This window comes from Podarcis cretensis (genome assembly GCF_951804945.1).
Source record: "Podarcis cretensis genome assembly, chromosome: 11".
Taxonomy (NCBI): Eukaryota; Metazoa; Chordata; class Lepidosauria; order Squamata; family Lacertidae; genus Podarcis; species Podarcis cretensis.
The window spans coordinates 16,858,789-16,883,059 of record NC_137180.1 but is presented as its reverse complement, the minus strand read 5'-3'; the positions used below and the strand labels follow the sequence as shown (position 1 = coordinate 16,883,059).

Genomic DNA, 24,271 nt, shown 5'->3' with positions numbered 1-24,271 from the left:
AACCGCCGACCTTTCGATCGGCAAGTCCTAGGCACTGAGGCTTTAACCCACAGCGCCACCTGCGTCCCCCTTAAGGCACAAACCATCTATCAAAGACTGACTTGATAATTCTGCCTTGTCTGATTTGAATATAAAATGCCAATTTATCCATGTACATAACACCCTATAAATATTGGCTTTCCTCTGTGTGGCCTCACCCCCAGCTCCCTCCCTCTGGTATGCACAAAGCACTTAGGGAAGAAGGAGATTTGACGGCAGTCTCACAAAGATAAGAAAGAGCTGCTTAACATTCTCCAAAGTGCTGTGTGAATGATAGAAATTCCTGTTGCTAACTCTCTGCGTATGTTGGAAGGCTTCGGGGAGAAGCAGGACTTTGTGCCAATCTAACATTCTCCAAAGTTCAGAGCAGATGGGTTAAGACCTCAAGATCCGAAATTATGCAGGATTTCAGAACGGCTATGAAAAATATGAAGAACGGATCTCAGTACAAGTAAAAAAAGAATTAAAATGTAACAATGGTAGATTTGTTCAAGCGGGTACTGTTCAGCCCTGTATGTAGCATTGCTATATTCTAATCTAAATCATGGCTACAATGTCATGCTAAGTGGGCGAGATGCAATTTTGTTAATCATCTAGATGGGCCGTTTAGGGTGTGGATTGCTCTACTGAATAGGGGCTTCCAATTGTGCTGCATTGGCTTTTCACAGAGATGTTTTCCCCGCATCCATAATACATAGGCTATTAAGACTACATAATAATACAGCTACTATTGAGCTGCGTAGTTGCGTAACAAGATCTTGCCGCAGAATAAAAGCTCACAGTTTGAGAAGATTTTCCATCTGCATTGGCAACTGCTCAGTTTCCTATTTATCTTTTATAAGACTCTGCGGGTTTGAAACTTAAGGCCCCTTTAAAACATTAATTTTTTAATGGCCGTTGAATGGGGAGTAGTTCGTTGACTTCACTCCTCAAAAATCTGGAACCCCATGTAAGAATCCATCTTGTCCAAATTTGCACAGGTTCCAATCCATGGATTCTCCAAGTGGTGGCATTGCATATAAAGTTGCCAGGTTCAGCCTTTCAGATAGGGTTACCAGACGTCCCCGTTTCCCAAGGATAGTCCCCAGATTTATGAATAAATCCCCGGACAAATTCCATCCCCGGAATGTCCCCGGATTTCATTTAATGTCCCCGGGAAATGCAGCCTATCGGAGCAGCCTCCCAGCTTCTGGGAAGGAAGGCTTCACGCTGCCTATCAGAGCTTGCGTGCAAGCAGGAGAGGGCAGAGACCTCTCAGTTAGCCAACGGGAAGCCTCTCTTCCCAGCTGAGGGATCCCCGCCCCCTCCTGCTTGGACGCAAGTAGGAATGGGATTGGGTCTGCTCCGATGGGAAAGGAGGCATCTCGCTCCCTGAACCTCGCCACCGCCGCTGCTCTTGGCCCTCCTTCTCCACCTTCCATGCCTGACCCACGCACACCGCTTCCCCACCACCACCACCAAAGAACCAACAACTCAGGGGTGCCCAGGCTCATGGAGAAAGGAGATAGAAGCCTCAAAGGGGAAACGTGGAGGTTGAGGTCAAAGCAGCAGCCATACCCTCTGCCACCGCAATCGCTGCAGCATCAACGTCCCGAACGTGTATTATTTATTTATTTATGTATGTATTATTTTAAGTGTCCCTAGATTCATTGGAAAAAATCTGGTAACCCTACTCTAAGAGGACTTCTGAGTCTTTACAGGTTGCACAGAGAGAAGGGAGAACGTCACCAAGCGTGGCTTCTCTCTTTGTTGCCACAGGAGCCAGGAAATCTGCACCTGGCTGAATTGTCTCGTCTGTACATCACTTAAAGAATCTCCCTCAGGATCTGGGCCTGGCAGTTTCCACTTCAATTCTGCATGTCTTGTGCCTATTTTGCAGTACCTGCAGAGGACCAGTGCCAGTGGAAATGCTTCGCATCCATAACTCTGGATATGAAACTGAGAACAGGCTGTGGGATTGCACACTTGTTTCCTACTCTCCTTCGAAGTCTTTTCAGCTATTCAGTTAATTTAGAGACCTGATTAGCCCTAATCCGTTATTAACACCAACAGGGACATCAATGCCCTATCCAGCATGCATAGTGTTACTGGCCACCCCAATTGCTGCTGGGCAGTAGCAGGATTCCAGGGGTCTTGGCACTTAACCAGGGTTTGTGTTTCTTGCAGAAAATGAGGCACAGTGGAGACTCAGGTCTTTATGAAATGTAAAAAAATGTAGTTTATTTTACACTATTTAGAACCTGAATCTTTATACACAGAGAGAGAGTTCACAACATTTACATCCCCAGAGGAGCTTGTCCTCCCCAGCAGGGAAAAATTGGATCGAGAGGCATCCTAAGCGCCATCGCCATATCACTCTGTAACAGCCTGCTCCAACCAGCCAGCTTTTCTGCCGCCCTTCACTCTCTGCATGGAGTTCTTCCTGCTCCTTCTTCCCAGAAATCCTTGCTCCCCAAACCTCTGTTGTAAAAAGGACATCCTCTTTTCCTGGGGTGGTATCATGCCCCTTGTGACCCTGACAACCTGCCCCTCTCAATTCTTCTGCTTCTGTCCACTTCTCAGCTGCGGGGAAAACAGGCGCCTGCATGATCCATCGTTCTTAATGGCCCAGTACTTACGTTTTTCTTGTGTTTTTCATAAGGGCATCGCTATCAGCAATCTCCTGAACAAGAGAACTGGTTCAGCCTGTATTTTTCACTGGCCTGGCATCTTCCCTTCATATTCCAAAAAGCAGCTAAATTTTACCCTAGCTGGATTAGCTCAGTTGGTGGAGCACCAGACTCTTAAATCTCTGGGTTTTGAACCCCATGTTGGGCAAAATATTCCTGCGGTCCCTTCCAACTTGACAATTCTATGGTTTTATGACCCTTTATTAAACTTAGGTACAGTGGTACCTTGGGTTACATACACTTCAGGTTACAGACTCCGCTAACCCAGAAATAGTGCTTCAGGTTAAGAACTTTGCTTCAGGATGAGAACAGAAATCGTGCTCCGGGGCACAGCAGCAGCAGGAGACCCCATTAGCTAAAGTGGTGCTTCAGGTTAAGAACAGTTTCAGGTTAAGTACGGACCTCCAGAACAAATTAAGTACTTAACCCGAGGTTAATGTATGAGAACTCAAACCATAGAGCGAGCACAGGGAAACAGCCAAGTGGGGACAGGGAGGGGTAGCTGCCCTCCCTTAATCAATAAAAAATGCATAGGCTAACTGAGGCTCTGTTCCCCCCCAAAATCCTGGCTATGCCCATTCCCCTCCTGTCCAAAAAGGGGGGCATCAGGTTTATATCAGCAATGAGCAAGACACAAAGAGGAAGAGTCTCAACATGTCAGATGGATGGGCTTAGACTCTCCCTTCACACCTTTTGTCGTCTGTAGTTGAAGCACATACTTTGTGCAAGAATAAGCACATGTCCTGATGCCCTCCAGACATTGCGGGATACAAACCACATCAGCTCCAGCAAGCCTGCCCATTCCATAGCCCATTCCTGAGCAACGGCCTCTGGTTAATGAATGAGAAGCAGTCCAAAATTGATTGGGCCTGCAGTAATATCCAAATGAGCCAAGAATCTTCCATGCTACACAGAGTATGGATACCCGAAGAGCAATTGAAAAGGGTCTCTCTAAGGACAAATAGCCGCTTTTGCAATCTGCATGATCTTTCTGCTTTTGTCGTTCATAGGGATTTAGTCTTTGCATATTCCCAACAAGCAAAGACCAAATTAATTATGCATTTTCACAGATTGTGTATTTTCACCAGCTTTCAGTTATTTGTATAGCAGGGGTAGCAAACACAGCGTACTCCAGATGCAGCCATTGTACCATACCCTTGGCCAGACCGACTGAGCCTGATGGGACTTGGAATCCAACAACATCTGTATAGCACCATGCCAGACCCTCTCAGTGTCCCTGTTTTCCAAGAAAAGTCCCCAGATTTTCAGAAGCCGTCCCAGTTTCTGATTTGATCCTGGAATGTCCTGCTTTTCCTCAGATCATTCCTATTTTCATGGGAGAAATGTTGGAGGGTATGGTAGGGTGTCCCATCTGAAGGCAGCCCTGGTATACAGAAGGTTTTTTAATGTTTAATGTTTTTATATAAGTTGGAAACCACCCAGAGTGACTAGGGCAACCTATTCAGATGGGTAAGGTTTAAATAATAAAATTATTGTCATTATTATTCTGGGATAGGATGTCCCTATTATCATCAGAGAAATGTTGGCATATGCCATGCCGACTACCCCTGCTGTATAATATACTACACAAAAGCTGCCTACAGCCTCTGTTTGTCAGAGAGCACTGCAAGGACTGTTAATATATTACCTCCAATGCTTAGCTTCCTAAGGGAAGAGAGGTATTTGGATGGACTTCATGTGAGTTCAATGAATCCATATACATACACAATGGAGATAAAGCAGAGTTAGCTAATCTGTTTTATTGGACCAATAGTACAATTGTGCAGACTATTAAGTTTCAAAGTTCTTTGCAGGACCGTAGTGGACAAAGCAAATATACTAAGAATTAAACTATTCTGATAGGCCCAGGGCAAAGACTCTTTTATGCATCTGTACTCTGGTTTATTGACTTGGAATCAGAAGGCGCCAGGTCTGAGCCCGCGTGCAAAGTAAAAGTTGTTTCCTGTAACAAATAGGATAATTTTGCTAATGCAGTGTGCTGGGGGTAGGGGCATCTTGACCAGGGCTCCTAGCAGTCAGACACCAAACGTTGTCTTCTGTGTCACCAGCACTGTCTTCTGACTGCAAGCCTTGCAGGCTGAATGTTGGCTTCAAGAGGCCAGGTAGGTTTCACTGAATATCCAGTCAGTTGACGCCATGGGATAGGAAGAGCTCAATTGGGTTTGTTTTGTAGATATGGAATGGCCCAGCTTCCCAGCTCTCCTATGAAGCTCAGAGGGTTTTCCAAGCGAAACTTTATAGGCACTCAGTCTGAATGTGCAAAGGGGAAAAGCACAGGGTAAACTCTCCCCCTCAATGATGCTATGCACCAGGCACACCCCTGACCAATGCATAATCAACTTTAGAATGGAGCTGCTTCACCTGCCCATTAGGGCTGGGCAATATATCGATAAATCATCCCAAACAGGATCAAAGTCCATATCATGATATCGTTTTCATAATTTCTGACCTGGCAATATATTGCAAATCATGATGTGTGTTAGGACTGGGCGATATATCATCCCAAACTGGTTCAAAGTCCATATTTCATACTTTTTTACCTGGACTATATTGCAAATTGGAGGGACGCAGGTGGCGCTGTGGGTTAAAGCCTCAGCGCCTAGGACTTGCCGATCGAAAGGTCAGCGGTTCGAATCCCTGCGGCGGGGTGCGCTCCCGCTGCTTGGTCCCAGCGCCTGCCAACCTAGCAGTTCGAAAGCACCTCCAGGTGCAAGTAGATAAATAGGGACCGCTTACCAGCGGGAAGGCTCTGGCTCACCAGATGCAGCTTTGTCACGCTGGCCACGTGACCCGGAAGTGTCTCCGGACAGCGCTGGCCCCTGGCCTCTTGAGTGAGATGGGCGCACAACCCCAGAGTCTGTCAAGACTGGCCCGTATGGGCAGGGGTACCTTTATCTTTATATTGCAAATTAGGGTGGGTAGGTGCTATGCCACAATGTTAAAAACCAGCGCTACTGCACACAGGGTTTCCTCATTGTTGAAGGTTCCCATTCCCATGTTGGAAACTCTATGCACCAATCAGCATCAGCAGGGAAGGGCATTCACGAGCATCACTGAGGGTGAAGGGCTGATGGCTCCCACTTGCCGTTTCACACATTCAGCTGAATGCACGAGGAGTGCTTAAGAGTTAAGTGTATTGTTATTAGAATTTATAAACCGCCCTATACCCAGAGGTCTCAGGACGGTTCACAGTACGAAATCAAAATATTAAACCGCAAAATACATAATCAAAATGAAAACAATAACACCCCCAAGTGTATAGAATTGCAACTATACAGCGAAGCAGAATAAAGCAAATCAGAATGAAGCGAAGTTGTTTTAAGTCCTTCAACGTAAACCCAGCTGACAGCAGCAGGACTTGAGGAATCTATTATCACAGAACGAGGAGACCCCGTCCTCACCAGAGATGCCTCTCAATATACTGTCATCAAAGAACAATTTGTGAAGGAGGAGGGGGAGAATAACAATGTGACATCAGAATCCGAAAGGCCGGATGGTGAAGAATGAACATTTCCGCTGTCCATTGCAACCATAGCACAAAAAAAGTATTTTGGAGACTTATGCATGCTAAGGGAAATACCGTTACAGTGGTGCCTCGCAAGACGAAAATATTCCGTTCCGCGAGTCTCTTTGTCTAGCGCTTTTTTCGTCTTGCAAAGCAACCCTATTAGCGGCTTAGCGGCTTAGCGCTATTAGCGGCTTAGCGGCTATTAGCGGCTTAGCGGCTTAGAAAAAGGGAGAAAAAAGGGGGGAAATCGCAAGACTCGCAAGACGTTTTCGTCTTGCGAAGCAAGCCCATAGGGAAATTTGTCTTGCGAAGCGCCTCGAAAAATGGAAAACCCTTTCGTCTAGCGGGTTTTTCGTCTTGCGAGGCATTCGTCTTGCGGGGCACCACTGTATTATACTGTAGTTGCTCAATGTTATGCAGGGGAAATACATTTTATTGCAAGACAGGGACTAAAGATAAATAAATAAATAAATAAACAAATAAATAAATAAATAAATAAATAAATAAATGTAACAGGAATATGCAAGTGTATGTTCTGACACGTTAAAAGAACAAGCCACATACAAGGAGAACAAGAAAAACGAGCCACAGGAAATTGCACATTAGGATATGCGTGACTCTGCAATGGATTCAATGAAGTTACACAAGTGTTTTAAGGAACTTCAAGTGTTTAATGAGTCATTCACAAGCAACAGTATATTCACCTGCCAGCTGGATTTGGGTGCTGGTTCCTTTAAATTTATTTTTATTTTTACATTAATTCAATACCATTTTAATACTGTATGTTAATACATCATGGGAACCTCTCGAGCCAGTCAGTAAGATGCCAGCTTTAGAAATAAATAAATGAAATATTGTTGAAAAGTTGGCAATCCTCTTAAACCCTATTTTTGGATGTGAGAGCGTTCCCAAATTCTTTAATCTGGAATAAAACAGACTAGGGGCTCAGCTACATTAGTAAAAATAAAAATAAAAAAAAATCCAGCCCTTTGAATGTGCTATAAACATACAAAACCAGATGGCATCGGAGAGCAAAGAATGTTTCTTTGCAATTTTACATAGCATTTTTTTTCCTTTTGTCTTCTTATAAATTCTGATTTATTTATAGTGCTTTTTCCCCTGTATGGGATGAGGAGAAATTGCTGAATTATTCTTTTCAGCATATGTCAGTGCTTCATTAATTCAGTGAACAAAGTCAGTTAACTTGATGATACAATACAGTTGTACCTCGGGTTAAGAACTTAATTCGTTCTGGAGGTCCGTTCTTAACCTGAAACTGTTCTTTACCTGAGGTACCACTTTAGCTAATGGGGCTTCCCGCTGCAACCGCGCTGCCGCCCCGCAATTTCTGTTCTCATCCTGAAGCAAAGTTCTTAACCCGAGGTACTATTTCTGGGTTAGCGGAATCTGTAACCTGAAGCGTCTGTAACCTGAAGCATCTGTAACCCGAGGTACCACTGTAATGCAAATAGAGTACTGGGGATTCTGCTTCCTGTTTGTCGCTGCTGGCACAATCTCAAGATTAAAATGATTTGCCAGGTTTTACCCAAGATTAATACAACCACAGTGTCTAAGGCTGCAGTCCTATAGTCACCTTCCTGGGAGCACATCTCATTCAACGGACATGTTGCGGAGCATAATTTTGTCATCGTTATTCACACTTTCACATGTGTACAGCCATAAGTCCATTCCATTCTATGCCCACATTCATCTGCAGATTTTTAAATTGTTTTAGCTTTTAAACACCTGCTGAAAACTTTTCTATTCCGTCAAGCTTATCCAGGCAATAAAGAATAAATCTCTCCACAATTAATCAATGTCTGTTTTTAACTTTTTAATATGGTTTTACAATATAGTTTTAAGTATTCTTGTCGTAAGGCACTTTTTATGAAATAGTGGTCTATAAATATTTTAATAAATAAAATATTAACAATAATTTGTATTTACATATGTATCAAATATGACTTTCCAAACAGGTTTATATATATATATTTTATCCCAAAATAAACATTTTAAAAGTTGTTTTCATAATGTTTTGGGCGAAGAACTATTGCAGTAGAAGTAACCCGCAACTTAAGCGCATTTAATTTGTGCACATTCAGCTTTACAGGCTTGGCAAAAAAGGGAAGAAAATCAAAAAGGAAAAAAGACTTTAGCAATCCCACCTGCCTTTGAACCCAATGTGTTATGACAATACCTGGTTTTGGCTTTAGGCACTATGCCCAGAACATAACCCCAGCATAAGTCGAGAGTCACCTGTATTCAGGAAAAGTCTGATGGAGAACTATTTTTCAGTTCATACATTAGCTGAGGAGCTTGGGGGCTGGGTCAGTTCAATTTGCAATATATGAATTCCACAAGCATCCTCAAACTGGTGTTGTGGAAGCTATGCAACCTGGTGTTATTGAAGCAACTGAAGGTAATGTAATCCAGGAAACAGTAGCATGATCAGATATGACATTCATCAAGGAGTGGAGTGGGGTTGGGGATCAGAAAATGCAACCTTGTGGATTCCTTAAGAAAAGACACAAGGGCCCCTATTTTGATTTCTCATAGGGCTCTTAACAGCCCCCTGGTGCACAAGCAGTTAGTGAGTCAAGCTTTTTCTGGCATAGAGATATTTTAAAAAGGAGAAATTCACCTGTTTAAAAAGCGTTTGGTTCTCTAGCAGCTGTTAGAGAGGCAAAATGCATGGGCAGGGGAGAAATGGACTTATAATGAAACCAGGCTAATGACACTTAGCCTGAGAGCAGCATCAATACACATGCGTCTGTTGACATTGTGTCATTCAAGCCAAGTTGGATGTGAGCACTGTCTACCAGTTTAGCTAAGTTCAAGGTGCTGATGGTATACAAAGCCCTATACAGCTTTGGACAAGGTTATCTAAAAGATCATCTTACGCCTTATATATCCAAGGGGTTACTCTACTCCGCAGGAGACGGTCTCCTGAAGATAGCATCTTATCAAAAGGTCTACTCTGTAGAATGGAGAAACTGAGCTTACATTTTGGAACGTCTTCCCATGACATACCATGTTTTTAAATGCCTGTTTGTGTGTTTTGGTAAAGGGTTTTTGTTTTGTTTTTTGATAAAGGTTTTTTAAATCAACAGTTAACAACAAATGAGTATCCAAAGATGAAAAACTGTAAAATAGGCATGAGTTGCATGTGAGTTAAAATAACAAACTCCAAGTGAAGACTATTGGTGTTATCAGATCATCAAGTATAGCTTCAGATTTGCCATGAGGGTTATATGTCACAAAAGAATGCCCAATTGTATAAAAAGTGTTTTATTGAAATCTCAAATAATGTGTGATTTTCTCTGTTATGGCTATATTCCAGATTGAGTGTTATCAAGCATCCAGTCCAGTGCAAGATTTTGGGCTGTTTTCCACTGAGTCACAATTACTATTTGTGCTGCCAATATCATATATATTCTTTTGACAATGTATCTGCATTGGCATCATCCGAAATATTCAGTAATTTTGGACAAACCAGCAAGTGTCTTTAGTAATACTTCCCATCTTTGTCCAAATTAAAATTCCAAAAATCCCTATTTTCTTCTGAGAAATGTTGGAGGGATGGAGTTATCCCACCTCCATGCCATCTGTACGGGGAGGTTGCTTTAAATGTTTTATTGTGTTATTAATTCTGTTGGAAGCTGCCCAGAGCGGCTGGAGCAACTGGAGGGTATGTCCCCATGCTTATATTGTGGAAGTGCTTCCAGGTGTTTCACTGAAAGCAATCCAGAAATGGAACTAGGCTTGCCACATGTCAGTAATTCCTGGTTTTCGTGTGTAAACACGGCGTCAGGGGGGGAAACCCGGAAGTTGAAAACCACCATTTTGGTGGGAGATTTGGGTTTGTACCCAGTTTCGGTGGTGCGTTCCTTAAAATAATAATAATAAAAAGCTCATCAACTTTGTTGGCACCCTTCAAAAAGGAAACTTTGCAGGTGTCTGGAACTTTACTTTGGGAAATATGGCAACCCTAAACCAAACGAAATAAGCAGCTAGGGTTGCCGTATTTCTAAAAGTAAAAACCAGGACACCCCAAAAGTTGTTGAGGGTTTTTTTTTTTTCTTTTTGGGAAGCCCCCCCCCCAACATGGTTGAGTTATGGTGGTGTTTTTTTTTTCTGGAAAAGCCCCCAAAACGGTTGTGCTTTAGTATCTTTCTAGGAAACCCCCGAAAGCTTTCGAGCTTTATTTATTTATTTTTAGGCCCACCCCTAAGAAGTTGTTGAGCATTTTTCTTTTCTTTCCCCCTCAAAAGCGCCATCCCCCTCCTCAAAAAAAAAAAAAAAAGGCGGGAAAATCCGAACGAAGGCGCTTCCCCTCACGAGGCCTTTCCGCAGCCAACGGGGACAGCTCGCCCCCCCCCACCCCCGCCAAAAAAAAAACCGCCGCCTTCTGGAACGTTCTCGCGCGGTGAATACCCGACATGCCCCGCGCTGCCGCGCTCTTCCCGGGCACGTTTTGGGCCAGCGGCTCCCTCTCGGAGGAGCTCGTCGGGCCGGTTTCCTTTCTTCTTCTTCTTCTTCTCCTTCTTCCTCCTCCTCCTCTTTCCCTCCAGCCTCGCCGGGACTCGCTCTGCGGGTTGAGAATGGGACGGGGCTTTCCCTCCCTTTCTCCTCCTCGGTCGCGAACGGAGACCGGTCGAAACTCGCTCAGGTTAGCGAGGCTGAGGCGCGCGCGGGGCGGGGCTGCGAAACTTCTCCTCCTCCTCCTCCCTCCTCCTCCTCCTCTCTCTTTCTCTCCTTCTTTCTTTTCTTCCTCGGAGGATGCGGAGCGTCGTGAGGTGACAGGAAGCAGGGAGGAGGAGGGGAAAGGGGGCGAAAGTTTCTAGCCCCCGCCAGGAGTGGGTTGGCCGTGAGGGGAAAAGGGCGAAACGGGAGTTCGGCTTCCCCTTTCCGAATGGTGCTCCTCCTCATGACTGACCTCCAGCACGACGGGGCGGCCGCCGCTAAAAAGGAAAAAGCTGCCTTGACCCAGTAAGTAGCCTCTCCTCACCACCACGTAGCTGCAGCCACCTGTTCCCCCCTCGCCATCTTTTCCCACAGGACGCTTCGGACGGCCGCTCAAAATAAGTCTCTCTCCAAGTTGGACCCCTGGGGGGGAAAAGGGGGACATGTGGGGGACGGGGACACATGGCCACCCTGTCACAAGGGGATGTGCGCTTTCTTTTTGGGAGGGTGGGGGAGAGAGGAACCTTTTTGAGGGGGGGGGACTTTATGGAAAAGTTATTTTTAAAAAAACAAAAACCATATGCAAATACTTTGCCATTAGCAATAGCTTTGATGAATCATGGTTGGCCATTAAACACACACACACACACACACACCCCTGCATGGTGGTGTATGTTAGGTAGCTCTCTCTTTTTTTTTTGCGATTTTGCAACAACTGCGCAAAACATAACTAAAAAGAGCTCAACAACTGTGCCCCCCACCCCCCAAAAAGGAAAAAGTTCAATGACTGAGCAAAACTAAGAAAGCCCCACCCCCCAAAACAAGAGAAAGCTCAACAATTTGCCAACTTTTCTGTCCGGATTTTCCCTGTTTGAAATATGGCAACCCTGTCTATGATTATCCTTTTATGCTGTGTATTTTAACACTCCTTCTATGTGTGTATGTACACACACACACATGCACACATACATCCTGAGTTATTAGCCTTAATGCCTCTCTACTGTTGCTGATATTTCAAATGCTGCTCACATTTTTGTGCAATTCTAATGGCTCTTCAGATGTTCTGCAAAAGAAAGAAAGCTAAACGGCAAAGCTGAGGCCAATCCTCAGACAAGTTTTCTGCGGACTACTCTGCCACTTGTCTGACTTGACGTTTGTGTTCTTTGTACAGAAGTAACTTCTCAGAACTAAGCCACAGCGCTCTCATGCTGGTTTTGCCAGTGTTTGTGGGAATTGGTTGTCGTGGCAATTTTTGTTCATGTTTATATTTAACTCGTTTGGGGGCCACAGCCCTGTCTGGCTATTTGTGTAGTTCAAAAGGTTGCCCAAATTGGTTAGTACAGAATGGTTTTGATTTGTCACAGCAATGAAATGGGATGTGGTGCTCTCCCCCAAAAAGGCTGCAACAAGATGGTTTAGGTAGTTTGATGACTGTAACAGTGGTGCTCCAAGCTTGTACAGTGGTGCCTCGCAAGACGAAATTAATCCTTTCCGTGAGGCTCTTCGTATAGCGGTTTTTTCTTCTTGCGAAGCAAGCCCATTGACAGCTTAGCGGATTAGCGCTATTAGCGGTTTAAAAAGCGATCAGCTGTTAAGCGGCTTATCAGTGGATCAGCTGATTAGCGGCTTAGGGAAAGGGGGGGAAACCCGCAGGAACTCACAAGACATTTTCGTCTTGCGAAGCAAGCCCATAGGGAAATTCGTTTTGCAAAGTGCCTCCAAAATGGAAAACCCTTTCGTCTAGCGGGTTTTCCGTCTTGCGAGGCGTTCGTCTTGTGGGGCACCACTGTAGTGGGATGGCGTGTAAAAGTCCATTATACTAAGTTTGGTTCAGTCTGTTGCCACATGTTATGTACATAAATCAGTAACTTTTCACTGGATAGTTCTTCATTGCAAATTGGCTCCATCATAAGCACTGTACGTATTTACCAGGTGATAAGCATTCAGACTGTGGCTTGATTTATGATCCATCTCACACGTTTGCCAGTCGCCACTTAACACTTAGTAATAAATAGACACAAACGTGCTGTTCCTTGGTCTGTTTCTTACATAGAGAACTGAGGCTTGGATTGGGCTGGGTGGCATCGTAGGGATTTGTTTTATATTCGGACATATAGGTGAACACAGCGTAAGAAAACTACACTATACAAAGCTCTGGGTGGGTAGGTAGGTAGTATGGCAGCTTGAATTGATGCAACAGGATGCCTCGTTTATTTGGACACTGATTTAAAACTGTGACAGCAAAGGAAATACGTGTGTAGACATGTCCTAGATAGTTGACGTTCATGTCAATGGCTAATTCAGCTATAATTAAGTTAGGAATTAAATCTTGCATTCTCTGTAGGATTTCTACCCAGTTGTAAGATGTAATTTTCTAAATCATCGACAGAGCTTAATTTGAGATATGGCACTGGCTGGGATTCAGGATTGTCTGGAATCTGCCTTCTGCCTTGCTTGCTACTCCTCTACTTGGCATGTTCAGTAGAGGCATTTGATAAATTCGCCGTTTCCTGGCTAAGTTCTGCCATTAAAAACAGCTTAATAGTTTCTACATTTAATTTTGTTTAAAAAGAGACACACAGTTTCTATACTGTATGTGTGCTCTTGTTTTAGATAGCCCCAAACACATTGTCTGGCAGCAAAGGCTTGTATCTAGAAGAGGCAAATAAAATAGACTTGCACACTTCCATTCCATTTGCCAGGCAACCCAAGGAAAAGTCTCTTTGGTACAACTCATGGTTGACACCTTAGTCTGCAAGGCTTAGGTCAAATGCTTGTCTGGCAACCTTCAGGATAGGATTTGAGGGACTGGTAGAAACCTGCCTTGAGAGAGCCTTTGAGTATTGCTTGTAATGTTGTGGTGGGCATCCTGCAAGAGTGCTGAAGAGTAATTCAGGGGGAGAGACTAGCTACTGATGCAGGGACAATGGGGCAAAATACCCCCACTGCATCCAGTGCTGTTTGCAGCAGGATCTTGGATTGTGTTTTCCGAAGAACTACCATGTGTTATTTCTTTTAATGGAGGTAGTTCAAATTAATAGGTCAGTTTTTGTATCCTGTACACACACACACACACAAATTGAGATGGTGAAATAATCAATATAATTGATTATTTGGGGGGGTCCCCACCCCCATCATTCAGCCCGAACACTGAGGTCCACCTCCAAAGGTCTTCTGGCAGTTCCCTCACCGCAAGAAGTGAAGTTATAGGGAACCAGGCAGAGGGCCTTCTCGGCAGTGGCACCCACCTTGTGTAATGCCCTCCCATCAGATGTCAAAGACATAAAGAACTACACAACTTTTAGAAGACATCTGAAGGCAGACCTGTAATGTTTAATGTTTTATTATGTTGTTATAGTTTGCTAGAAGCTGCCCAGAGTGGCCAGGGAAACAAAGCCAGATGGGTGGGGTATTCCATTATTATTATTATTATTATTATTATTATTATTATTATTTGCATGGGGTCAGTTGATGGGCTTAGTAGTGCCAGTGTATTAAGATTCTAATACTCACAGCACAAATATATCTCATCAAGCACTAGATGGGAGCCACTGAGATAGATTTCGGAGACACGAAATTTAAAGAGCTTGTGTGTAGAAGAAGGTGCACAAATGCATGCGCAGATGGAAACAGTAGCTCGCATATGCATGAATGCCCTATGCGAACACAGGCTATAAGCAGCCTATAAAGGAGCAACCACAAAATATAAGAGGGCCCATCCATCTCTAGCTCCCCTGTAATCCAAGCCCTGAACATTAGTGGATCTTGATAGGCAGCCAGAATAAGTGAAGCAGTGTAGATCTGGAGACCAGATTGCCCTTCTTACAAAGGGAGACGTGGTAGAAAGATCCTTGCAGGGCGGGGAGATATAGGGTCCTTGGATGTAGATGGGGCCAAATGGTGCATCCCTATACCTTTCTAGACATCAGGTGGGGCATCAGCACTTCCAGGTTTTCTAAGAAGATAACTTCAAAATGGAGTTTGGTAGAGGATCACATCTGTCAATTTCTGTCCCCTGTTTACTCTGTTATTCAAGCATGCACTAGATTAGTGGTGATGGTGAAAGAGCCAGAAGGTTCATAGCTTACTGCTCTGCCTTTTATCTTTTATCTAGCTCTTGTCATTTCCTCCTCTATCCGGATAAAACCTGTCATATAGAAGACTTCCACTTGTCTGAAAAAACCTCTTAAAGAGTATGAATGCCTAACATATTTGTCTCAGGAAACTTAACCGTGTAAAAAAACCTGTCACTTGAAGGTCAGTTTCTCTCTGCGAATGTGAAGAACTTCAAAGTTTCTTGTAAATTTAGTGGCTTGCCCTGCTGCTGCTGTTGTTGTTGTAACGTATGGTCAATCATGTTAGGCTTCCACCTCTGTGTCCAGTCCAGATGAGGTTACAGCCTCAGGTGGAGAGAGGTAGGCGTTTAAACTCTAAATACAGCAAATCGTGCCTCACACTAGAGATCACCAGTTTAATTCCAGGTGTCATCTAAAGTGGCAGGTGTTTACTTGCAGGCTGTGTTCCTCCTATATTTTTCCTGGCAGGTTGTGCGGAGAACTACATACACAACTAAGCTTTTATGTCGCCTTGGAGCAAATAATAATAATAATAATATTAAACATGCTGCTGTCAATTTGTAGTTTGATCAGCGCTTGGCACATTCTGTAGAGATGGCCTACTTAGGCTGCAATCCTAGGCACAGTTAGCTGAGAGTAGCAATGGAAGGATCTGTCAATTTCAGTTTATCGTTTTTCGAACCTTAAATTCAGTTCTGTACATTTCTGCAGCAATTTGCAAACTTTCTTTTTTAAACTCCTCATGCAAATTCTTCAGGTTTTTAGTATGAATTTATCCTAAATAAACACATTTATTGTATGCAGTTTTGACTAATGTACACATTTTTGCCACCAATTTCTTCAAATATATGTTATTTTAACTAATATATTCATTTCTGTGCACAATTTCTCCTAATATTGCATGGGGGGAATGGAGAACTGGATTGCAAAATTTAGATAAATGCAAATTTTGAAAGATGGCTATGTTTTAGTTCTTGTATTGCTTTGGAAAGTGGGAATTTGATAAATTCAGCTTTAAACGTGAACTGATTTGAATTTCTCCCTGATCCCTAACTTTGAGGAAATCCTACTGAATTCAGTGAGGCTTAACCTCTAAGTAGGTAGGTATACACAGGATTGCACTGTTAGACAACATGTACATGAGTAGCCAACTTGATGCCACCCACGTGCTATTGGACTCCAGCTCTCATCAGCCCCAGAAAACATGGTGAATGATCAGGGGTGGCAATCCAGCAGCAAATGGAGGGCACCACATTGACTACACCTGCTCTAAGGAACTGAAAAATACTTGATAAAAATTGAAAGTAAATTTTCCAAACCGAACAGAGGGCAAAATTAGCAGGCAAATTATATCTAATGTGAAATATCCAGTGTAAGTAGTTTACATTGTCTCTTAACACCTTTTAACTTGTCATACTTGCAGTCAGGAATCATTGTGCCCTAGATGTGAAAGTAACTGGATGCATCCCCATAATCAGAGGTTTGTGCTCAGGCTGTTTACTTATTTTTATCGTGCAAATTTCTAGGCTAATCTAGATCAGAGTTAGGGAACCTGTGGCACACCAGACATAGTTGAATCACAACTCCCATCATCCCTGGCCATTAAACATGCTGTCTGTGATTGATGCAAACTGTGGTCCTGCAATATTTTAAGGATCACTAGGTTATGGGCAGAACAACAGAATGTTTGGGTGCGCTTTTTTAATAACAAGAATACAAAGCTGAAAATGAACTACAGCTAAAATGTTATGTTCATTTTTCCCCTGCCCACCTCCCTAATATTCTTAAGAGGGTCTCTTCTCCGGTCTTTGGAAAGTAGCTGGAAGTGGGGAAGCAGAAAAGGGTCCTCCTTTACTTCCACTCTGCAGTTTTAATCTGAAATCTTAGGCATAGTACTGCGCCCAAAGCTCAAAAACTGCTCGCACTAATGAAATTCCCTGTTGCAAAATGCGCCTAGAACAATAGGAGTTTTGAATATTGATCTAAATTTAGGGGCACCACTTACAGGGCACATGAAAAGGCCACAGACAGTCCTTTGCTGAATATTTGTCACTATAGAAGACACTCTTACTGAAATAAGTTAATAATATATTTGGTATTTGAGCTAGTCCTCTTTCCAATATAGAAACTAAACCACTACCACCCAAAAAGACCAGGACAGAAACATCACAATTAATTTGGCATATAAATCAAACAAAACTCCCCATGTTCATGTTATTATGTATCAGGTGCTATGAATATACATGGATATTTAACAAGTAACATACGAAGTCACTGGGTCAAGGACTTTAAAAGTTGATAGTGAAAAAGACGGAAGTTGGGGAAGGGAAACAACAACAGGGAGAGGAAGACATGAGAGTAGCTAGGATACATATTTGCATCTCAAATATTTCCACAAACCTAGTAGCGTGTAGATTGGTTTATGCACAAATGATCTTAAGAGTGCTTGCCAACCTCTTCCCTCCGCCCCGTGTGTCTAGCAACATTTGAAGCAGGAAAATTCTGCTGTTTATGCAGTCTGCTACCCTACTAACAGTGTTTTGAATCAGGCTCTGTTCTTGTCATATGAGCAAAAGTAAACAACTGTGAAAAAACAACCCCACCACAGATACACACAGAAATTCCATTTATAAAGTCAAACAACAGCAAGTGGAAACTCAGCTCATGGGGTTCCACACATAAGGGTCCTTGTTAGAATTTCTTTAAACCATTCTCTCTAATTCTGTTAAATCACTTGACTGCACTGCTATATCAATGTTTACTGTAAATATTCCATAATATTCTATATTCTATCCACCTATAGTGATACGTTGACTATATTAAATAATTGCTATGTTAAAAATAATCAGGTCATATGAGCATTGTATTTTATTTGGAGCGCCAACATCTGCCTGCATGATTGGATCTGATGCCTGTGCTCATTTTGGTCTGCCATTCTTGCTAGAACAGTCAGCAGGTACGGGGAACCTGGGGACTTCCCAGTGGTTCTGGACTCCGACTTCCATCAACCCTAGTCAGCATGGACAATGACAAGGAATTGTGAGAACATCTGGAGGGCCACAGATTACACATCCCTGGAGTAGGACACCTTAGCATTCAGGTCACAGGAGCTGGTGTGAGAGCACTGCAGTGAATATCAGAGCTTTATTCTGCTGCATTTCCTGCAGATCATGGGAACACATTAGTCAGCTGAGCAGATGGGATTCCATTGACCCATTACTCACAGGCACACTTCTCAGCTTTTGCTAATTCTATGTTAAGAGGCTCACTTCATTGTTTCGAGACAGAAAAGTTGTTTTAGTGTCTGTCTGGTGTGGTTTTACACAGAAACCAGTACAGTGGTACCTCAGTTTACGAACTTAATCCATTCCGGAAGTCCGTTCTTAAACTGAAACTGTTCTTAAACCGAGGCGCGCTTTCCCTAAAGAGGCCTCCCACCACTGGTGCCCTTCTACTGTTCGGATTCCGTTCTTAGACGGAGGTAAGGTTCGCAAACCAGGACACTACTTCCAGTTTTGCGGAGTTCATAAACCAAATCATTCGTAAACAGGACTGTTCTTAAACCAAGGTGCCACTGTATCTTGTTTGTTGCAGTTATATCCCACATTTTTCTCCAAGGAGGTCAAGGTGGCATACAGAGTTCACCCCTCCTTATTTAATTCCCACAGCAACCCTGTGAGGTAGGTTACGCTGACCTTTGGCTAGTGACTAGCCAAAGGTCACCCAAGTGAGCCTCACATCCAAGTGAGGATTTGAACCCTGATCTCCAAGGTCCTAGACAGACTCTGTAACTGCTATGCCACACTGGCTTTGACATTTTTTGGTGAGTCTGGTTTCAAAAGTTTTGTTGAGGTGTTGTTTTTGTTTGTATTTGCATATATCACTCAAGCAGATTGCCTACTGCCTTGATCCATTCAGTCTGGAGAATCCCAACAAACATGAACTATTACACTGCAATCCTAAACATAATGGAACTTACTTCTGAATAAACACATACAGGATTGCACTGTTAGTTTGATTTGTGTTCTTTTAAATGAGTTATTTATTTATATCTGCATTTGGATGCACATATAGCCCTAGTCATGCATTTACTTACATGTAGGACTTTTGTGTGCAGCAGGTGGTGTGGAGTTGTGATTATAGCCTTGCACATGCATTGTAACGCTGTTGCTTCTCCCTACTTTTGCATGCCAAGTGCAAAGGTCTGAACGGAATCTTTCATGAAAACAACTGTTTGCCTAGAGGGCATCCATGGAAGCAGCTGGGTATGTCACTCAGCTGGAGTCCCTATTCACAAGCAGATGCTTGTGCAAAGGTTTTCAGATCTCCATGCTCAACATGCAAAGGTTGCAGGTGGGGCCAGGAGTACACATGAGTAAATGCATGAATAGTGCCTTCCCAGGTCAAGAATTAAGAGGTACTCCTGCTGCTTAATTACTATGTGTCTATAATGTAGTTAATATGCTGTGCATCTAATGAGCAGCTGCCCACTTAATTCCTGAAACCACCTCCACAAAACCAATCTCTTAAATTGTTATGTGTTTCCATCAGGTTGTTTCATCTTCTCCTTTCCTACAGAGAGAGGGCATGCTAAATTGTTGTGCATGTTTCAAAGGATCGGCTTGTATAATGGATACTGAATTTGGCTCTGACATTGTCACACAAATAAAAGGGTCACTTCCTGTATTCCATCTTGCAAACAAATAAATTCCTGTTCATCTACAGTACCGGATGAGTTACAGAGGAGAAACAAAAATAAATTTCAGTAGAGATTTGAACATGTATACTACAGAGACCAATGTAACAGTCAAGCAGCATAAACAAAAATATCACTATGACAGTTGGGGTTCCCATCCCCATGTTGAAAGCCCTATATGCAAGTAAGATAGCTCCCTGAAGACTAACACTGATCACGTATTGGTTGGGGAATGAGCCCAGCTGATACAGCAACATCAAAGGGGTGGGACTCCCCGCATAAATTCCCACTGGCCCCTTTGCACTTTTCAGTCTGAATGCCTGAAAAGGGATATAGTCAGACCTGTTGTGAGCCATGGTATAATACCAGAAATGTGGAAAATATAATTTAAGAATCACAAGAGAAACTTTTCTTTCAAGATTTGTAATATTGAATGGGATTGGATCAGTATTAGAAATTAGCCAGGTGTGAGGCTCATTTTGTGACTGGCACAGGTCCAGTTGCGACCGTGTAGAGATTTCTGAGTGCCAGGTTAAAGACTGGGGAAAGCAAAACGTCTCAAATTCAGTAACCATCAATAGAGGTGTCCGTCAAGGATGTATCCTTGCTCCGACCCTTTTTAATCTATTTATAAGTGATATGAGGGCGCCTCTGATAGATTCTCAAGAAACGATCCATGCCCCCCGCCTTGCCCAATATCGTTGCCCCCTTCTACTCTACGCAGACGACGCAGTGATCCTATCTTTCTCAAGAGTAGGCCTTAGGAGGGCACTGAAAATTTTTGATGCTTACTGCAAATCAAATTTTCTTACAATTAATCATGCCAAGTCCAAAGTTCTAATTTTCACCAAGAGTCGAAAAACCTATAATTGGAGAATAGACGGAAAAGCCATTGACCAAGTCTTTAAATTTCAATACTTGGGAGTCCTTCTCCAACACAACATGGGCTGGAAGGTCCATCTGGCATATGTATTAAATAGAGCTAAAGCCCTTTCCTTTGCGCTACTGCGTTTTTTCTTTTCAGATGGGGCTTTCCATATTCCATCAGTGTTAAAAGTTTTCAAGGCAAAGGTGATTGCAACAATAGCATATGCAATCCCAATATGGGGGTCCTTTGTTAATCTAACCCAATTGGAGGTAATCCAAAACCAGCTGCTAAGAAGGTTGCTAAAATTACCCAGGTGTGTAGGCAATACTGCTATACGTCTCGAAGTAAATGTTACATCTCTAGAAACCACATTATGGAAATGCATCATCTGTTACTGGTTGGCATTATGGCATAAACTTCCAAATCTCCACTTGATACAGTGTCTCTGGAGAGACGACTTCCCTAGCCCTTGGGCAAAAATAATACATGGGAAACTTGTGTCCTTAGGACTATCTCCATCTGAACTACTAAAATTGGATTTAATTTCTGCCAAGAGAATTATAACTCACAAATTAGAGGAGATGGATTTAATTTAATATTGCGACAGGTGGTGGCACCTGTTCGCCGATAAACCTTGGCTTAACACCACCAACGAAGCTTCCATCTTATTTAACTACCTTATCTGTGGTGATGCACAGGTATGCCTTTATAAAGGCTAGATTCAATGTTTTCCCATCAAATGTGTTGGGTAACAGACTCTCCAACGGACAGATCTCACTCCTCTGTGACTGTAAAAGTGGATCTATAGAATCGTTATATCATATAATCTTCTGTTGTCCTATACATTCGGCTTCACGGTCCAAGTTTCTGGCCCCATATTTATCGAGAATAGCTGACAGACCTCAGGAAGCCCAAATAATATACTTATTAAACGACGAAGACTCAAGTAGATCCCTTGCAGTCGCTAGATACCTGATTAATGTCTTATTTCATAAGAGGAGAAATGGATCACTGTATGACTCTGACAGCTTAGCCAAACTTAAGAACCATCAATAAGTGCCAGAACTAAGACGCATATCCCCCAAAATCTGAGGGATTTGAATTGCAGTTGACATAGAGGGAGCTTATTGTGTATAGTTTACTTAATTGAAGTAAAATTGGTTTTATAGGGGTGTTTTAACTTGGAACTGTTTAAATTGTATTGTTTATGGATAAATTTTGATGTATTGTTTTTAGATATGGGCCAATGGCCGTAATAAACCAATCAATCAATCAGCAAAACGTCACTTAGAGAAGGATCTGAAATATTTTCCTTGAGGCTTGAATTTGTTTTATTCTGGATTGTTTTGTTTGATGTTTTAATGTGTTTTAAATGGCTTTGAGATTCGTTCTCTAAAATATAAAGTCATACAAATGATAACGACGACAACAACCAATAATTTCCATCGGGTGGGCAGGAACAGGCGCATAGACATTCCATTGTGGTGACCGTAACCTAGGTTTAAGGTGCCATTTAGTGTTTAGCTTATGTATCTGAGTTTCTAACACTGAATTGAATCATGGTGCTTGTGTTGTAAGTCTGTACTAGGAACCCAAAATGATACACTGACAGTGGCATGGATTATATATTAGATCTTCCCTAAGAAAAAGGAGGGAAAGCAACAGGTTTGAGGAGGGCCTCAATGAATGAATGGACGCCTCACTCTGAGGATGGGGTCCTTCCTCAGAGTGAGGCATTATTGGTGAAGTGGCCATGGAGACCACATCTGCCACCGCTAGTTTCCCATGACAGTGTCAAATGCATCTTGAAATTTAAATTTGAACCAAGATTTGCCACCCTCACAATGTAGAAGTGGATCCAGGAATCTTCACAGCCACTATCCCCACAATGCTTTGCTCTGAGAAAGGAAGCTTTCCTCAGAGTGAGGAATGGTGGTTCAGGAGAGCCCTGTTAGAGTACTGGTGATGGCACTTCCTTGTGGGTGTCAGTGGCTATAGTAGCCAGTGGGGAGGCAGCCAGCTATGGTGATGGTGGCAGTGACAGGCAGCCCCATCTGTGTTGGATGGGAATGCAGCTTGCCAGTCTTCTCATTTGCTACCTGAACCATGAGGCTACTTCATTATAGTTTGGATAACTATTTTTAAAAATCCATAAATTTTGGATTGTGGGCAAATTTCACTGAAATCTTAACTTTGAAGAAAGCTTTTCACTTTGTAGTTTGTTGCCTCCTGTAAATGTATATGGATGTCATTTTTTGAATAGTCCTCCTTTTATTCACACATCAGATTATTAGCATTCTTTTCAGGTGTCTTAATATAAAATAGATTTTATAGTTCCTGATGCTTTTCTAAAATTAAAGAGTTAGTGAGTTGTTATTTTCATAGCCTTGGTTAAAAAAAACTGGTAACTTTTAGTGAACGCATCTTCACTGTAGGCATGTTTCCACTAACTAGTATATCTGCAACGTACATATTGTATTAGGATGTGAAAGGCTAGTGTTTCATTATAGATTGGTTGTCAACAGTGGCATGTAAGTCTTTGGAAATAGTTGACAGTTATATCCTGGAGCAAGATTTACCCATGATGAATCAATTTCCTCTTTTTACAAAATACTTCATTATTTTGTATGAGATATAAATTTCACTTCCTGTTTAGATAATTTTGTGGGTTGTTGTTGATTTTTTAATTGCTCACATAGATTGCTGTTGCAAAAGCTTTTGTAATCCTTGTAATCCTGGCATTAATGTTACTCTATAAGTGAAGAAATGTCTTCCCATTCTTGGATCAGCTAATTATTCAGTCATCATTTTAAATTATGATAGTTATCTGTGAGTTAGTATGTGCAGCTTCACACATACAGCTGCTGGACAAATAGGTGCCTATCCTGCAAGGTATTTAATGAAGGTTAAGAGCAAGTTACCTCATATGCAGAGCAATAAGATTAATTTATGCAGGGGTTATATTTAAAAACAAAACATTAGTTTTGGATAAAGATTACATTTCATGAAGCAGGGGCATTCTTTGAGCTATCAGGGTTTCAGGAATGGATTTCCAACTTATTTTTGTATTTTAAGGACACCCCCTAATTTATTTACCTATTTAAATGCCATGTCAGGCATGGATTTCCAGTTTATAGTACAAAAGGCATAAAAGAGGTTCCAAAGAGCTAAAGAGCCTTCAGCATACATGTGCATAAACCAGGGGGTGGAGGGGGGGTGTCGCCCTCCTCCTCTTCTGCATGATTTTCTGCATGATTAATCCAGCATGTTTTACAATCCACACATTATCAGCTAGGTTCCACTGTGAAAAACAGCATGCCTCTTTGTGGAGAAGGTCAACCAGGTCTAAATCAAGCTGTTTTGACTTAATGGAATCAAGGACAGGATGCAAATGCAAATTTTCTTGTCTCTTTTCAATGAGAATCGCTGGGATTTGCACTGCAGGTTTGAATAACAAATTAAGGGTTACATGTCTGTATCTTTTCCATTGGATCTTAATTCTTGCACAGGGGTACACCTGCCTGTCCCCATCTGTAAGTTATGATACGCTGCTTCCAGCACAATTTTTGTAAGAGAAAGAGGTGTCAGAAGCACCATGAATACCTCCCTTGTTCTCTTATAATGGCAATGGCGCCCACCTGAGAGGTGTTGGAACTGAGTTCCAGTGAGTTCCTACTGAAAAAAGGCCCTGGCTACTTCCAGTATTGTTGA

At 42.5% G+C, this 24,271-nt stretch overlaps 1 protein-coding gene across 5 annotated transcripts in view; it reads left to right on the top strand.

Moving 5' to 3' along the window:
- The window catches only part of GRAMD2B (GRAM domain containing 2B), a 57,643-nt gene that overhangs the window by 14,224 nt on the left and 19,148 nt on the right, over window positions 1–24,271 (top strand). Inside the window, exons 1-2 of one of the 5 annotated variants that reach the window (XM_079995635.1) lie at window positions 10,640–10,906; window positions 16,420–16,476. The exons of 1 other annotated variant lie outside the window; for it this stretch is intronic. In XM_079995635.1, the coding sequence (XP_079851761.1) occupies window positions 10,677–10,906; window positions 16,420–16,476 (287 nt within the window). In that variant the 5' untranslated portion in view covers window positions 10,640–10,676. Of the gene's footprint in view, window positions 1–10,639; window positions 10,907–10,959; window positions 11,227–16,419; window positions 16,477–24,271 lie in introns of those variants that run through there. 3 more of the 5 variants (XM_079995633.1, XM_079995634.1, XM_079995637.1) reach the window with 3 other exon arrangements.